The sequence below is a fragment of the Schistocerca americana genome, chromosome 4 (genome assembly GCF_021461395.2).
Source record: "Schistocerca americana isolate TAMUIC-IGC-003095 chromosome 4, iqSchAmer2.1, whole genome shotgun sequence".
Taxonomy (NCBI): domain Eukaryota; kingdom Metazoa; phylum Arthropoda; class Insecta; order Orthoptera; family Acrididae; genus Schistocerca; species Schistocerca americana.
In genome coordinates, this window is record NC_060122.1 from 533,845,912 (window position 1) to 533,865,073 (window position 19,162).

The following is a 19,162-nucleotide window of genomic DNA, read 5'->3' on the forward strand; positions in this document are numbered from 1 at the left end:
TTATCACAGAAGTAATTTTTGCTCTTAATGTTGTTTGAATGATATCTCCTTTTCAGTGAACAAATATTTGAACCAAATGTGGTATTATGGAAAGACATATCATTTTCTTGTGATTAAGGATGTCTTTGGAAAGGGACTGATCACGCATTCATACAAAAATAGCAGCATAATGCACTTTTCTTTGTTTGCTATGAAACCTGGGTTGGATGTCATGCAAAAGAGGAAACTCTACCGAGCACTCAAGTGTATTTGGTGTGTGAATGGCAGAAAACAAAGAGAGAATTTACATCTTGATTATCTACTGCCACACCAAAGGGTAAATTAGCATTTGAGTGCTAAGGTTAAATGTTACTCATATATTATCACCCCAGTCTTCAGACGCCTGCCAATGAAAGAGGAGGGAAGCAAGAGGCAAAGCAAAAATGTATGAATATTACACATTCAAATGATCAATATTACACATCAAATGATCATAATTATTTGAATATCTGTACAATAGATGTAACAGAAGTGTGGTATTGAAGAAAGTTCAGTTTGAAACAATATAATGAAAGAAGCTGGACATAACTGTGTTTAAGTACACAGCTGCTACCTAATTTATTAACAGACACAGTATGGATGGTGATAACACAGTGAATTGATGCAAAAGACAATATCAGTTTCAACAGTTATAAACAGCAAGTCAGCCAACACACAGGGTGGTTTTCCGAAATTAAAGTTATGACTGAGGTTAAAAACAAAAACTGAAGGAAGGATTTCCTGAGCTCAGAATAAAAGCAGAGTCGAAATGTGCCTATGTAGCCAATGTAAGCCAACCTTGGGTAAAATAGCGCTCTTGTAATGTCACAGCACATCATGTCTTGTGGCAAATATTGGTAAGATAGAGACCATAAAAACCTGCATGGTCCATGGCAAAACAAAGCATACGTCCATAAAATGTTACATGTAAAGCTTTCTGTGATTAATTCTTACTAAGACAGTCTAGTATTGGTAACTGTTATCAACTGAGTTACCAGTACCGTTCTTTGTGATAAAAGCAGCCAACACTTGTTGATAGTCACTGATTCATACCAACAAAAAAACATAAGGAATATACAGCTGCAGTTGCAGGAAAGAACTTACAGGTCTTGAGCAGCAATTTTGTTATGCATGAAGATTCATCTAATGTTGTACAAACATTACTGCCTCTTATGAGATATTCCTTTTAAGGAGAAGGGAGGGCACTTGAGGAGAAAAACAATACAGCTGAGCTGTTTTGTGGTGACCTATCAAATATTTTACTTAACTCAGACTTTGATGATACTGCTTCATGGAGGTAAAAAAGAAAGGAGATGGCACTATAGACTTATGATGTAGATTGTTTTGTAGCCAGAGTGGGCGGGGCCTGCCGCCATCTTAAATAGCCCAAATCATTAGCACACTACGGCTTACAATTGCTTCTTTTTCATTATTTCTGTTGTGTTCATGCAGCATCTGTTTTAAATACTAAAAATTACAGTTCTTACATGACTACCATAGTGTCAGGAAGGCAATTTGGAACGTTTTTATGTTCCCGAATGCATAGTTGCTCTAGTTATTCGACACATTTGGCCTCATTAATGTAACTTGTTTTTGTTGATAATTTTAGAGTAACCAAGAAGAGAAGGATGTGATGTGAAAAGATTGCTTTTGTAATCCACTTAGTTCCACTTCTACTGTATTTGTTTCAATAGCAAATGAAGCTGGAACTCCGATACCAATGCACGATTGTTTATTGGCACTGCTTCTTGTTCATTACATATTCAGCTTTTATCTTGCATACACAACAATTTTGATGTTCACGTTTGCAAAAATCTTACCCATGTTCTTTGTTGGCCCATAAACATGTGCATTGAGGAAAGAATCAAGGCATGCTATCATATCTTGTGCATGTCAATGATTATTGAAATGTCAAAGAAATAGAACTGCATGGAATATACATCCATACGGAATCCATGGTTGGTTTGTTAGACTGTCAGTGTATTAGCCTCACCATAGTTTACACATCTTCTCTCTCTGAAATCATACTTATGATGTGTCATTCAGTCTTGCCAATAATAGCAATTTACAGCATAAAAAATTAAACAATTTTTTAAACATATTCCAGCATTTTGTAATGCTATGAACATGATTAAGGGAATGGTCTCAAATGCTTACACCCACTAACGTGGATAGTTACCTTTAACATACATGTAAATCATTTTTTAGTAATGATAACCTAGCTTGTGTAACAGGTTGGCCTACCATTCTCACAATGGACTATTTTTTTCAGGGAATATTTCTTGCCAGTAACTCAGTTTTTCGAGAATAACAACACATACACTCCTGGAAATTGAAATAAGAACACCGTGAATTCATTGTCCCAGGAAGGGAAAACTTTATTGACACATTCCTGGGGTCAGATACATCACATGATCACACTGACAGAACCACAGGCACATAGACACAGGCAACAGAGCATGCACAATGTCGGCACTAGTACAGTGTATATCCACCTTTCGCAGCAATGCAGGCTGCTATTCTCCCATGGAGACGATCGTAGAGATGCTGGATGTAGTCCTGTGGAACGGCTTGCCATGCCATTTCCACCTGGCGCCTCAGTTGGACCAGCGTTCGTGCTGGACGTGCAGACCGCGTGAGACGACGCTTCATCCAGTCCCAAACATGCTCAATGGGGGACAGATCCGGAGATCTTGCTGGCCAGGGTAGTTGACTTACACCTTCTAGAGCACGTTGGGTGGCACGGGATACATGCGACGTGCATTGTCCTGTTGGAACAGCAAGTTCCCTTGCCGGTCTAGGAATGGTAGAGCGATGGGTTCGATGACAGTTTGGATGTACCGTGCACTATTCAGTGTCCCCTCGACGATCACCAGTGGTGTACGGCCAGTGTAGGAGATCGCTCCCCACACCATGATGCCGGGTGTTGGCCCTGTGTGCCTCGGTCGTATGCAGTCCTGATTGTGGCGCTCACCTGCACGGCGCCAAACATGCATACGACCATCATTGGCACCAAGGCAGAAGCGACTCTCATCGCTGAAGACGACACGTCTCCATTCGTCCCTCCATTCACGCCTGTCGCGACACCACTGGAGGCGGGCTGCACGATGTTGGGGCGTGAGCGGAAGACGGCCTAACGGTATGCGGGACCGTAGCCCAGCTTCATGGAGACGGTTGCGAATGGTCCTCGCCGATACCCCAGGAGCAACAGTGTCCCTAATTTGCTGGGAAGTGGCGGTGCGGTCCCCTACGGCACTGCATAGGATCCTACGGTCTTGGCGTGCATCCGTGCGTCGCTGCGGTCCGGTCCCAGGTCGACGGGCACGTGCACCTTCCGCCGACCACTGGCGACAACATCGATGTACTGTGGAGACCTCACGCCCCACGTGTTGAGCAATTCGGCGGTACGTCCACCCGGCCTCCCGCATGCCCACTATACGCCCTCGCTCAAAGTCCGTCAACTGCACATACGGTTCACGTCCATGCTGTCACGGCATGCTACCAGTGTTAAAGACTGCGATGGAGCTCCGTATTCCACGGCAAACTGGCTGACACTGACGGCGGCGGTGCACAAATGCTGCGCAGCTAGCGCCATTCGACGGCCAACACCGCGGTTCCTGGTGTGTCCGCTGTGCCGTGCGTGTGATCATTGCTTTTACAGCCCTCTCGCAGTGTCCAGAGCAAGTATGGTGGGTCTGACACACCGGTGTCAATGTGTTCTTTTTTCCATTTCCAGGAGTGTATTACAATTGGAATACACGTCTAATTTGATCGTTTGTTTGATTTTAATTTTTAATTTCATTTTGAGGTTTTCTTCGAGATATGAAACAGTTAGGCAGTTAGTTATTTTCATGATCCATTTATCATTTGCATGATAAATCATAAAGATGTGTCAAATAGTTATTTTATATTAATATCAATATTTTTGTGTACACCTGTAAATGGCATTTGTGTTGAAACAACTGCGTCTTCGCACAATCAAAGCACCAGATATTGTTTGGGATATGATCACAGAATTCGATAAATATCCCCAATGGTGAAAACTGGGCACGGACATATCAGAGTGATTTCATGTGGAAGTATCACTGCAGTGAACCATGTAGGTATAAATGCACTGAACCTAGTGTTCAGGGCTACATAAGCCGATGGATGATGGTTTCAAGATTGTGACGTAATGCCAGCACCCTTTTTTTTTTTACCTCCATGTACTGCTGACAGGCAACACTGTTACCAAGTAACAGGGTTAAACAAGCAACATGTGTTAAACACATCATGAATATGTTGTATCTGTAAAATCAAAAACTTTTGGACAGACTCAGTGCATTAAAAATGGGCATGACACACAGGCAGGAAAAAACTTTATTTACAAAAAACTCTACCAATATGGCAAAGTTGAACAGGGTTGCAACTAAATTTCATGCAGCAATATTGTGACCATGCTTTTGTATCAACGATATGTTCTACATAAGTGCATTTATTAGTATAAGAACTGTAAAAAGTGTACAAAAAGATAAATCAGTTTCAGCAATACTATGTAACACAGTATTGTTGAGAATGGGAAAAAAATGTAGCTTACATTGATTTCTGAAGCTTCTTGTTCTTCATTGAAATTTGAAATAATTGCTGTGCCTTCTATTTTTACATGATCAGCATCACGAAGATGACCTTCCCATTTCAATATTAATTCCCATTCATAGAAAAATAACAACTTCCCCTTTCTGTTATTTGCAACTGCATCTCCTTCACATCTATCTACTTCTGTAATACTGCACACAGCTGGAGAAAAAATGAAATAGAATAAAATAACCCAAAGGTTTAAACTAATCCAAGACCATCAATGTTCTTTAATGGGAAGCAAAAAAACAAAGTATCATCAAAATCAAATATAAAAGTTTTCAATTACAACAGATTAAAGGTGCTGTGATACAGATGAAAGCAATATACATTATAGCTCATAAATTCCATGTCCCATATGTCACATTCATGGTAAACATTATTTGTAGAATATGTCAACAAAGATTTCACAATTAAAATACAACTTTTTACAGTTACATGCTGATCATTTACAGGTTTTTAATTCACTATTTACCTCTTTTAAAAATCCTCTAAGGTGTAGGATTGTTCTACATTTACATCTACATATATACTCCGCTAGCCAGCAAGCGGTGTGTGGCGGAGGGCACAATTGGCGCCAAAGTCATATTTCCTCCCCCTCTGTTCCACTTGCGTATTGCGTGAGGGAAAAACAACTGTCTGAATGCCTCAGTATGAGCTCTTATTTCCCTTATCTTTGAATAGTGATCATTGCGTGATTTGAAAGTTGGTGGTAATAATATATGCTCTCCATCCTCAGTGAAGATCGGATTTCGGAATTTAGTGAGCAGCCCCTTCCGTTTAGTGCACCGTCTATCTGCAAGTGTGTCCCACTTCAAACTTTCTATGAGATTTGTAACGTTCTCACCATGGCTAAATGTACCAGTCACGAATCTTGCCGCTCTTCTTTGGACCTTCTCAATCTCTTGAATCAGACCCAACTGGTAAGCGTCTCATACCGAAGAACAATACTCCAAGACTGGACGAACTAATGTTTTGTAAGCTATTTCCTTTGTTGAAGGACTGCATCACTTCAGGATTGTTAATGAGAAAGAACTGTATCTTAATTTAAAAACATTAATATTTTTTGTAGTTATTTCAATTTCCATGAATAGATTCAAAAAGAGTTTTAACACCACGTGTAGAGCTACATGTAGATGATTACTTTGCAATTCAACCTATGTGTTTGGCAGGGGGTTCGTCGAACCACTTTCAGACTCTTACTGGAGCAATCCACTCTCGAATAGTACATGGGATAAAAAATGAACACTTAAATCTATCTCTATGAGCCCTGATTTCTATAATTTCATTTTGATGGTTGTTTCTCCCCATGTACACTGGAGCCAACAAAATCTATTAACATCTGGAGGGGAAAGGTGGTGATTGAAATTTCCTGAAAAGCTCTCACACAGTGAGAAACACCTTTTTTTAGTGATTGCCACACCATCTTGTAATCATATCCATGACACTCTCGTGCCTTTTTTGCAATAGTAAGAAATAAGTTGCCCTTCATTTACCTTTTTCAATGTCCCCGTCAATCCTATGGATTTCATATCACGCATCAGAACTCTAGAAGAGGATGGGAAATTGTAATGCAAGCTGTCTATCAAGCAGCATCTTCTAAGTACTCTGCCAATAAAACCTAGTGTCTGGTTCACACTCCGCACAACATTTTCTATGTTATGATTCCAGTTTCAGTTGTAATTATATCCCTAGGTATTTAGTCAAATTAATGGCTGTTAAATTTGTATGATTTATAATGTAGCCAAATTGTAATGGATTCCTTTTAGTACCCACGTGGATGATCTCAAACTTTATATTCTTATTAGTTAATTGTACCCTACAATGTATTTTCCCTACATAATTTTGCAACTGATTTTGTTTTTACACTGACTTTACAAGATTGTAAATGGCAGTATCATCTGAAAATTATCCAAGAGGGCTGCCCAGATTGTTTGTTAAATACAGATTAGGAAAGCAGAGGGCCTATGACATTTTCGTGAGAAAGGGAAGACATCATTTCTGTTTTACTCAGTGACTTTCCATCAGTTACTACAAACTGTGACCCCTCTGACAGGAAATCACGAACGCAGTCACACAACTGTGATTAAACTTCACAGACACGTAATCTGATTAGAAGCGATTTCTATGAGGGATGGCATCAAAAGCCTTCTAGAAATCTGCAAATATGGAATCAACTTGAGATCCCCTTTCAATAGCATGCATTACTTTGTATAAATAAAGAGCCAGTTCTGTTTCATAACAATGATTTTTCTGGACCCGTGCTATGTGCCAATAGATCATACTCTCTGAGGTAATTCATAATGTTCACTCACTGTATATGTTACAAAATCCTACTGCAAATCGATGTCAGTGATATGGGTTTATAATTCAGTAGATTACCTTTATTTCCTTTCTTGTGTGTTGGTGCAACCTGTGCAAATTTCCAGTCCTTAGGTACACTACTTATGTCAAGCAAGCAATTGAATTTCACTGCTAAATATGGAGTTATTACATGAACATAGTTCAAAAGCATCCTAACTGGTAATCTATCTGGACTGTAAGACTTGTCTTTACTAAGTAATTTAAATTGCTTCACTACAACAAGGATACCTATTTCTAAGTTACTAATGTTGACAGCTGTTCTTGATTCAAATTCTGGAATATTTACTTTGTCTTCTTTGCTGAAGGAATTTAGTTACTACACTTTAGTGGCACTGCTATCAGTCACATTACCACTGTGAAAGTATTCACTGTGTGTTGCTGTTGATATACTTTCCACATGACAAGAATCTCTTTGGATTTTCTGTATGATTTTGAGACAGAACTTCATTCCGGGAACTATTAAAAACATCTCGCACTGAAGCCCACACCAAATTTCAAGCTTCTTTTTTTATACTGTACGATGGTGAATCTTTTCACCTCTTATTAATTTATTTTGTATAAATCTCTTAATTACTGTTATTACTATTTTGTTAAATGTAAGCCACATCTGGTCCATGCTTATATATGTAGTTAGCTTGGAAGGAATGAACACTGTCTTGAAGCTTATTTTTGTCTGCTTGTTTAAATAAATATATTCTGCATTTATTTTTGGTGGTTTGTTTCAATATTCAGTCTCACTACAATGACCTTGTGGTCACTATCTTTGTATCCATCATGATGCTCTACTTGCTTAGCATCATTAACTGCTAAGAGGTCAAGTATGTTATTGTAACCATTTACAATTCGAGTGGGTTCCAGAACTAAAACTCATCATAATTTTCAGGTAAAGCACATAGTATGATTCTGGACAATGTCCTACACCTAACACCAAATTTAAAATGTATTTTCAACAACGTATTGAGGGCAGATTGGAGTCATCATGAACTATAATTGTTTAAGGGGCAGAAAAATGAAAAAGAGTCAGATGGAAAAAAGTACGTAATATTTTTATAATTCCAAAACTTACCATTATAACAAGTAATACATGTATCTTGCTGTGAGACAAGATGGTCAATGCCTTCATGGAAAAATGTTTGCAGTTGCCTACAGGACCACTATTGTACCGAGACATGCACCTCTTCAGTCAAAGCAAAATGACAGCCAAGAAAGTCTTTCTTCAGGACTCCAAAAATATGGAAATGACAAGGGGAGAGTTTGGGACTCTATCCTCCCTACATCCGCAATTTCTCCCCTTGTGACCAAAATGTATAGTTTGATCTGTGTACTTTAGTAATTTAGTTTTTTTAGTTCCTGCAAGTTAATTTCACACTTAATAAACACAGTTCTCACGTTTTTGTTTGTGTTGGAAAGCAAACCGATTTTGTGACACATTACAAGTAACTATCAGGAGCAAATTATTTAGTCTAACTTGGGCACTTTGGTAGTTCAGTTTGAATCTCTGCATATTAATCTAATTTATTAAACACAGTTCTTGTATTATCCTCTGTGTCTACAGTAGACTACCACAACATATGTCAATTGTTCTATGTTTGTCTGTGTAGTGCAGTTTTCCACAGTCTTTAGTTTGGATAGGGACTGTGATTGCTGTGTGCGGATGTGAGCCGAGTTGGTGACACTTTGCTCTAAGCTCCAGGTTGTGATAGGTTCAGTTACAAAGCTTGAAGCTGCAGTGGATGGGCATCACTACTGTGATGCTGATAGGTCTGCATCGGTGACCAGCCCAGTTACTGCTCACACTGAGGTTGACCCCTCGCCCATGGTTGAGTGGGAGGTGACCTTCGGGCATGGCAGGCAGCAAAAGACTTCCCAGAGGGCAGCACATAAGGCCTTCCCGGTTAGTTTGACAAACAGGTTCCAGGTGCTGCCTGTGGCAGACACTGCCCCTCAGCCAGATGCAGTCACTTGTCCTGTTTCAGAGAAAACCTCTCAACCTGCAAGATCAGTGCAATCACAGAGGGTGGGATTATTGGTAATCGCGTGATACTATGTTAGGTGCATTATGGGGGCACTTAGGGACATGCCTGCCAAGGAGGGGCAGAAAGCTAATTTACACTCCATGTGCATACCGAGTTGAGTCACTCCAGACATGGAATGGGTCCTTCTGAATCCCATGAACAGCACAGGGTGCAGCCAACTGCATGTGATGGCTCACATAATTATGTGACTTTGGATTGGAATATATTGTCTCTGATTTTGAGTGGTTTACTAAGGGTAAAGATTGCCAGTCTTGCTTGTGAGATGAAAGGACAGCTCACCATTTGCAGCATAGTTGACAGGACCGATTGTGGACCTCTGGTACAGAGCCAAGTGGAGGGTCTGAATCAGAGACTCAGACAGTTCTACGACTGTGTAGGCTGCAGATTCCTTGACTTGTGCCATAGAGTGGTTGGGTTTCGGGTTCTGCTGAATAGGTCAGGAGTCCACTACATGCAGAAGGCAGATACACCGATAGCAGGAGCTATGTGACATGGATTGGTCAGTTTTTTTTTAGGTTAGAGGGTCTCTGGGAAACACAAAAAGGGCTTCACGCTCAAAGGGTGCAGTTCGAACAGAGGAAGTACGTAGATACAGGAACCATCAGTATAACAGCTGTAAATTGTCATAGCTGTGTTGTGAAAGTACCAGAACTCCAAATGCTAATAGAAAGCACCGATGCTCAAATCATTATAGGCATTGAAAGCTGGCTAAAGTTCGAGATAAGCTCAGCTGAAATTTTTGTGAAGGACCTAACGGTATTCAGAAGGGATAGGTTAAATACAGTTTGTGGTGGCATGTTTGTTTTGAGAAGTAGTTTATCTTGTATCAGAATTGAAGTAGAGAGTTCCTGTGAGTTAGTATGGGTAGAGCTCATTCTTGGCAACCAGAATACAACAATAATTGGAGCCTTTTACCACCTCTCAACTCAGATGATACAACTGCTGAAAGTTTCAAAGAAAACTTGAGTTTAATTCAAACTCATATAATTATAGTTGGTGGTGACTTCAATTTATGTTTGATATCTCAGTGAAAATGCATGTTTAAATACGGAATTATGCATAAAACATCATCCAAAATTGTGCTAAATGCATTCTCTGCAAATTATTTTGAGCAGTTACTTCATGAGCCCAGGCAAATAGTAATTGGTTGTGAAAACACACTTGACCTCAGCTAATAAGAAGCATCAAAATGGATACAGGGACTAGTGAACACAGGGTTGTCATAGTGAGACTGAATACTGTCATCCCCAAATCCTCCAAAAATAAACACAAAATATACCTATTCAAAAAAGCAGATAAAAATTAACTTGACACCTCCTTGAGAAATAATCTCAAATTCTTCCTTATTAACAATGTAAGTGTAGATCAGATGTGGACTAAATTCAAAGAAGTAGTATCAACAGCAATTGAGAAGCGTCAGAACACTGTTGCAGATGCAACAAAAAAAGCATGCCAAATTTAAGCGAATGCAAAATCTCCAAGATTGGTGATCTTTAGCAGAAGTTCGAAATTTAGCACGTTGTTATCATAGTTTCCACAACAAATCTTTGTCTCACAATGTGGCAGAAAAGCCAGAGAGATTCTGGTCATATGTAAAATATGCTACTGGCAAGACAATGAATGCCTTCTCCACATAATAGCAATGGAAATACCATCGACAACAGCTCTCCCAAAGCCAAGTTATTAAACACAACCTTTCGAAATTCCTTCACCAAAGAACAAACAGTAAATATTCCTGAATTCGAATCAAGATTAGCTGCCAACATGAGTAACTCAGAAGTAGATATCCTTGGAGTAGCAAAGCAATTTAAATCACTTAATAAAAGCAAATCTTCGAGCCCAGGCTGTACAGCAATTAGGTTCCTTTCTGAGTATGCTGATGCAGTAGCTCTATGCTTAACAATCGTATACAACTGCTTGCTCAACGAGACATCGGTACCCAAAGAATGAAAAGTTGCACAGGTCACATCAATATTCAAGAAGGGTAGCAGTAATAACCCACTAAATTACAGGCCCACATCATCAACATCAATATGCAGAAGGATATTGGAACATATATTGTGCTCGAACACTATGAATTACCTCAAAGAGAACAGTCTGTTGACACACAGTCAACATGGATTTGGAAAACGTCATTCTTGTGAAACACAACTACCTCTTTACTCATATGAAGTGCTATTGACAAGGGTATTCAAATTGATTCTGTATTTCCAGATTTAAAGAAGGCTTTTCACACTGTACCACACAAGCAGCTTTTAGTGAAATTCTGTACTTATGGAAGACCATCTCAATTATGTGACTGGATTCGTGATTTCCTGTCAGAGAGGTCACAGTATCCTTTCTGTAAATTGTGACATCCCTGTTAAGAACTTCAGCTGTACTTACCTCCTACTTTATCCAGCTTTCAGTACCTCTAAGAATTTCAGCTTCAGTGCTTTCTATTGGCACTTCGAGCTCTGGTTCTGTCCCAACACAGCTATGACAATTTACAACTATAATGCTAATGGTTCCTAGGTCTATACTTGTCCTATGTTTGACCCACTCCCTTTCAGACTGAAGCCTTTTTGTAATTTCCCAAGACCCTCTCACCTAAAAAAACGCTATCCATCCCACTTGACACAACCCCAATTATCTGTTTAGCCATTTCCTGTGTGTAATAAACCCCTGACCTATTATGCAGATCATGACACCTCTCCAGCCTATAATTCAAGGCAATGACTCTACAACCTACATGGTCACACAACCATCTGAGTCTGCTTCAGACCTTCCCCTAGCATGTGTACAAACAGTCCAGTCAGTTATGTCAACGATGCTACAAAGGGCGAGCTCTGTCTTCATCTCACAAGGAAGATTGACAGGCTTCACCACTTCAGATAGCCACCAGAAACCAGACAGAATGTCTTCTAATCCAAAGCAAGAAAAAGGTAAGTTAATGCAGATGAGTAGGAAAAATAACCTTGTAATGTTTAAATACAGCATTAGTAGTGTACTGCTTGACACAGTCATGTCTATTAAATAAGAAGGCATAATTTGCAAAGCTATATGAAATGCAACAAGCACCTAATGATGGTAGTTCATCAGCACCACTAACTAGTGGGTAGTGTTGATGACCAACAAAGTCATGTATTCTTAGGCTGTGGTTAATATTCCCAGTGGATTAAACAGATGCCTATTAGATATATACATGTATGGACTAAGAACATAATCAACATTACTTTCTTATGTAAAATTAATATTTTCTACTTAAGTCAAGAGTTACTCCAAAATATTTCATAGGGCATCCATAAATAAAGACTCCAAAATATTTTAACTTACTGATTTCTACATCTACAAAGTTAGCAATTATTTTTATAGCAAAACTATCCAAATAGTTGAACCTATAGTTCTAGCAGGTGCATTAAATGGTCTTTCCACTTTAACTTTTCATCAGTACGAGCAACCAAGATTTATGACACTCTACACTTTTCTTTCCACTATGTTAATAGCAGGTGGGATATTTTTGAGAATACATGTGTGGATGATCCAGGTTCTTTACAGCTTAAAGCTAATTTCTCTTGATCTGAAAAAGAAACTTGTACACACATTTGTCCTTCAAATGATTTATTATAGCAATGTTATCTTGAAAAGCCTTTCTCAGGAAAGCTTAGCCCACCTGGAACCGGTTATGAATGCATGTGTTCATTTTATCATCGAGAATTCAACTCTTTGATCATATTTCACCATCGCACAGCTATCCTGGCTGCATGCAGGCAAACACAGAGACTTCCGTACTCTCTATCTTCTCTGTTGTCTTAACGATGAACACTGTCCTTCATATCTCTCCACTATACTAATGCTCTTATCTGAACAACATGTCATAAATGCCAATTCCCACCAGATCAAAATCCTTTCTGCCGCATTAAGAACTGAATAACATCTCCAGTTTCAGAAGACAGGTAATAACATATCTACAGAAGCTACAATAAGGGTTACCACTATCCCTGTACACACTCGTTACCCTTGTGCATCCTTCCTTCCAACCAGATCAATCTCTTTTCTCAGTGGTCTTAACTGGTACAGTCTTCTTAAATTTCCATTCCCTAGAACCTGCTGCATCAGAAAACATTTATCTTGTACACCTACAAATTATTTTTGTCTGCCACTATTGTTATTAATGTTGTTATTATGACATAATTATTATTACATTATCATCATTATTTTACTATTGTCACTATTAGTAGTAGCGTATGCTTTAGTACAAGTACTGCCAGCATTAAATTTATTAGTTCATAGTCAGTGTTATTTAATCACATTGCCACTTATGAGATTCAAATGATTTTAATACTATTTGTCATATTAAAATTATTTCTTAGGGAACTATGACGTAAAAAAATGTACTGTATGTGGGAAAAACTAGCCTGATGAAAGAGAGAGCCTGATAGTCCTAAGCAGTTCATGCTGAATAAACAAACAAATAAATAAAAAGCTAGCCCATCTGTGCAAAACTAGTTGATAACCTTGGAGTGGCCTTGGGTAATTGGCCTCTTTTGTGGCAGGGTTGAATGGCAGCACTGGGTCATTGGCAGGATGTTGGCCATTGGTAACATGTGAAAACATCATCAACAGTCAAACATTTTAATTGGGCTCAAGCTACGACACTAATAGCATAGTTTTGTGGCATCCACCCCCCCCCCCCCCCCCTTTGGCATATTGTGAGGACAATACATGGAGGTGTGCTGAGACAAGCAGGCAGCCAGAGGCCAGCTGTGACATGACAGAGCACAGGAATCTGATGCCCAGAGTCCGTGCATTGCTGCATGCACTTGTACACAATGTAGCTGTTTTCAGCAAGGCTTGGAAGCCAACTGTAATTGTTTCAGGGGATTTTAATCCTCAGAAGTGGAACTCACCCTTGCAAGCACCAGGATGCTCAAATCAGCATAGGAGTGTAAGTGGCTAAACTGCTCTGTCCTCGAATGGCTGCCCTCCAGGACATAAGTCTGCTTTGGCTGGAGTGACCCAGAGATCAGTCACAAGTGCAAAGGTGCCAAGTCCAAGGAGATGGATTCAGAGCCTGCCTTTGGACCAATTGTGGTGAAGGCCCAAGCTACTGATGGCTGCTTGCAGAACCACACTGCCTCTTTGCCTGGTTTAATCCTTTTCTCATGGTTGATGCTGCCAAGTTGGACACCTTTAGCTCAGAATGACAGGCATTAATACTGATTTGGTGCTCATTTGTTGTGCCAATATATGCTTTTAACCAGATATGGTATAATAAGTTTCTAACTTTAAATAAGGTGTGGAATCTAGCCAGTTGGTCCTGCAGCAGCCCTGCCCACTTGTTGTGTTGTCAGTATTGTGGTGCTCATAATGCATAAACAGGCTGGTTGCTGCAACTACCATGACAGTGCGTCACATAACCACCATTCACTTTCTGGATATGTACAGAGTTTCAAGTACAGTCAGAGCTATGGCACAAGGAACATTGAACAATGTACAAAATTGGCGCAGGAAACAGGATCTACGGTTGAGTCCTAAGAAGACTGTGGTAGTACCATTTAGGAGGAAGCTGATCCAACACACTTATTGGAATCTCAAGCTTCTTGATGAAACTCTACCATGGAAAGGGATAGTGACATATCTAGGGGTAAGCCTGGATGAGAAACTATCGTGGACCCTCATGTAACGAGCACCTGTTCCAAGGCAAAAGGTACTCTAATAAGTACCAGGAGAGCTTATGGTAAAAACTGGGGCTTAGGCCCCAAGAGTATGAACTGGATATACACCATGGTAGTAAGACCTATGATGACTTATGGGGCTACAGTGTGATGGAAAAACGTAGAACAGCAGGTAGCTATTAAGGAGTTTGCTAAGGTGCAGAGATTGGCCTGCTTACCCATTACAGGCAGAATTAGCAGTACACCCACTTCTGGGATGGAAACTATAATGGACATGCCCCCATTACCCCTGTGGGTAAAGATGGAGGCAGCAGCTGGAGCACACAGGTTAAAGACTGGCAAAAACTGAAACTCTCTGAGGTATCCAGGATCTCACACTAAAATACTGAGTGAGGTAGACATATGTATGCTTGGGGAAATGCAGGCTGACTATATAATAACTCCCAGCTGCTTCAACAAGTCTTTCAATGTAGTAATTGGAAGTACAGAACTCTGGGAGAACAAACTTCGACACCAAACTGGGGACATAGTCTGGTTCACTGACCTTTTGAAAACAGACCAAGGTGTTTGGGCCGGAGTATAAGGGGTGCAGGCAAGGCTGGAGAGTGCAATCTCTCTAGGGAAGGCGGCCACTGTGTTTCAAGCAGAAATATCTGCTATCAGGGTGTGTGTGGAGGAGAATTTGCAGAGGTGCTACAGATGTCATAGCATTTTCATTTATTCAGACAGCCAAACAGCCCTGAAAACACTGGCAGCCTCTCCAACAAGATCAAAGAACATGGCATTTTGCCATTAAGTCCTTGCGGAGCCAGGGGAAAGCAACAGGGCAAACCCATTGTGGGTGCCTGGTGACTCAGGGATTAGTGGTAATGAGCAAGCTGATAGGTTGGCCAGGATAGGTGCGATGACACCATTTATTGGACCGGAACCTGTCCTGACAATCACCAAGGCGATGATCAAAATAAAACTATGGGACTGGACAAGGAGACAGCATGTAGAGCATTGGGGTAAGATCCAAAAGCAAAAACATGGCAAGGTATTGATGCTGAAGCCATGTTCTAAGAGAAGTCTCTCAAATCCTGGGTTTGAACAGGAGAGAAATGAAACTCATGGTTGGACTATTGACTGACCATGGGAATTTCAGAAAACACCTACATACAATGGGGATAATAGAAGAAGACCCCAAATGTAGGATGTGTGGTGTGGGTGAGGAAACCACATCTCATTTGATCTTCGAATGTGAGGCACTGGAGATTAAAAGAGACAGAATATTCGGATCAACCAGAACTGAAGAAATTGTGTCTAGCAAAGCACTGGTATAGGATCTCCTTGCACTGTTCAAGGGCACTGGATGGTTTTACTAGAAACACAGGTAATGATGCCACACAATAAACTCTGTTTCAATGTGGGCAGCAGCAGGCTTGACCAATGTTGGTTTGCTTCCATAATAAAACCAAATCAAAATCAAATCAGGGTTGTGTTTAGCAGTTTATTTTATCATTGTGGTGCCTTTACTGAAAACTATATAGTGTGTACTGTTAATTTCATGTGTTTATTACTGGACTTTTTCCAGTGTGAGATCCAACAGTGTGTCACAGAATTATAGCTAGATTATTCTCTTCTGGACATGTTGATGAATAAAGAGATCTGGTCTCCTACCTGTATAAACTGTGTACCATAAGTATGGAACTGGTCATAAAAAAACGTTATAATGCTAATAAAACTGAAAAAGACACTTAAATAATGAGTGATGTTCATCATTTTACCTGATCCACTTTTTTAAAAAAAAGACGGTTTTCAGCATAGATCAGTATGCAAGATATGAGATAAGCCAAATGTTGCAAACCCCTTTTGAAAATCAAACTCCATTTCACTAAGTATCCCACCACTACACAAATGGCTGATAATCTAAAAAAAAATTTAGAAAACAGGTTTAAGAAGTGAGACCGGCTGGCAGCCACTGGTGGCTGTGCAGTCATGTTTCTTTATAACATATATGTCTGGCAAAATACCCTGAATCAACAGTGTGTAACAAGAGTTGCACTCTACCAAAACTATGGTTCAGGAGTTTTGGCACACCACAAAAATGACATAGTAAATGGCAGGATTACAGTAGTACAGGTAGCATTGGTAGGGAAAAAACATAAACAAATTTACATGAGAGAAACTAAGAACACATGATTTCTGCTTGATTTTTTTGTTTGTTTGGTTGTTTTGGACATAATTAGAACTACATATCATTCAGTGTTAGTCCATTGTGTATTTTATATCCTTACAGAATATAAATTGCTTTGTACTCAATAAAACATTCTTCATTTTGATCAAAGGCAAGAGTTCTCTGTTATTACTGATAAATGGGAAAGTTGTTTATGAATAACGGAAACATGTTTTATATAAGTTTAACATTATTGAAGTGTTTTGCTCTATTTTTGTTTTGCAGGGCTTTTTATTTTACCTTTTTGTTGGGGACATAGCATTTTGTAGCACTATTTGATAAATCTGAAGTATTTTCCTTTGTTTTTATTGCAACAGCCTTCTGTTTCACATTAGAAATCAACAACTGTCAAAAAACTTGAATTAAACATTGACAAGTTCAATTTTGCTACAAATATTGTATATTTTTAAGTAACAGATAGGAAGATAACTACACAGGTTACATGTCCCTATCCTCACTCTCTTTCTAGATGGTTTACTGCTTCTGGTTTTTACAGGATGCTGGTAAGACACTGATTGATATGTAAAGAAGGCGATTATTATGAAGTAACACCCAACAGATATGCAACACACCTAACATACAGGTAACATGGATACGACATAGCTGCCAAAAATCATTAGGAAAACTACTGTAGTCTAAGCTTACTTATGAAAGTCTACAGTTGCCTACAGTAATTTTCCAAATCTATAGCCACAGGTGGCTTTAGATCTACTTTTTAGAGCCTTATTGGAAATATAATGAACTCTATACAAACTCCTGCTTTTTAGGATTGTGATGACAACTTTGGCCTTTTAACACTATAGTTTTTTTCTTAACTTTTACCACATAAATTCTAGGTGCAATTGAAATTTGAGCTGTTCTGCCATCTTCTAAAACATTGAAGCCTGATGATACTGTACAACTGTAGCACAGGAAAAATATTTTAATACATACCAAGAGGAATTGAGAGAAACACAAACTAAAGCACTGGAATATAGAGCTGATCATTTCGAAGTTTTATTTATGATACAAAACACAGATTAGACAAAGCAGCAATAGCGGTTGTAATAGTATTATTTTAACAACATGAAAACATACCAAGCAAATGTTCTGATACGTACCAAGTGCATTTTCAATCTTCAAACCTGTCAGCAACTCTTGGAGTTTGTTGATTGACCACTGGCGGGCATTCTTTTCTGTCCTAGAAGAAAAGGTATTTTAATTACATTTCTTTCAAATATGCTTCCCATTTGATTCCCTCTTTGCAATTTAACAAACAACTGGAGTCATTCATGTTAATTTTTACTTAACGATACTGATAATAAATCCGTAAAACTGCCATGAGTCTGTCTGTTTGAATACATTTCCCCAAAATTACTGCATGAATTTTCCGGTAACTTCTGCATTGCTTGGGGCACCATACAGACTTTATTTCATCAACTTCATACCATGTAAAAAGCATACCATAACTGAAAGTTTTATCAATACTAATATCATAAATGCAAAAGTAACTCTGTCTGTTACATTTTCATAACCAACCCACTGAACTGATTTCAGTGATGTTTGCTATGGAGGTACCTCGAACCCTGAGAATGAATACAGCTTCTTCAGAAAGTGTGTCATACAAGATACATTGATTTGAAGAATATTATGTGAATTAGAGGAGAATACTTACTCTCTGAAAAAGCAATTTACTCTTTGACTTCTGCTCTTTATCACATTTATGAAAATTCTTTTGTTGGTTGATATGTGATATGATTGAAAGTAATTAACACTGTGCTTATACAATCTTCAATCTGTTTAATTCATACTTCCACACCATTTGTTGCATAATGTATATGTTGTATAATGTATAACTATTTCAATAGCATGATGAATACACATATGCTCCTGTCAGTGCCTATCTGTATGCACTGTGCATGTCGACACATCTTGCACTGAGACCACTTGGGAGGGAGGAGAGCAGCGTGCACTTAATGAGCTATGCTTACCCAAACGGGCAGAAACACGAGGGCAGCTGATGTTACTGCACATACAGTAAGCTTACTTACTCACCATCACTCATAACAAAGCTAACACAGCTGTGGGTAAAATTTGGTAGTTCATAAGGTAAAATCATAACAGATTAATACAACACTAAAACGTTTCACGGGAATAGCTAATAGTGCTTCAATTACCACTTCGCATCTGCTAAAAAACGCTTTGGCATGTTGTTCATCAAGCTGAGTGTGATGGTGCAGTGATAAGTCACTGGACTTTCATTTGGTAGGCTGGAGGTT

General features: G+C 39.2%; 1 protein-coding gene across 1 annotated transcript in view; it reads right to left on the bottom strand.

Moving 5' to 3' along the window:
- The window catches only part of LOC124612995 (activator of 90 kDa heat shock protein ATPase homolog 1-like), a 98,499-nt gene that overhangs the window by 62,537 nt on the left and 16,800 nt on the right, over positions 1-19,162 (bottom strand). The window contains exons 3-4 of the mRNA XM_047141545.1: positions 18,005-18,084; positions 4,595-4,794 (exon numbers count right to left, since the gene is read on the bottom strand). Of these exons, the coding sequence (XP_046997501.1) occupies positions 4,595-4,794; positions 18,005-18,084 (280 nt within the window). The remainder of the gene's footprint in view (positions 1-4,594; positions 4,795-18,004; positions 18,085-19,162) is intronic.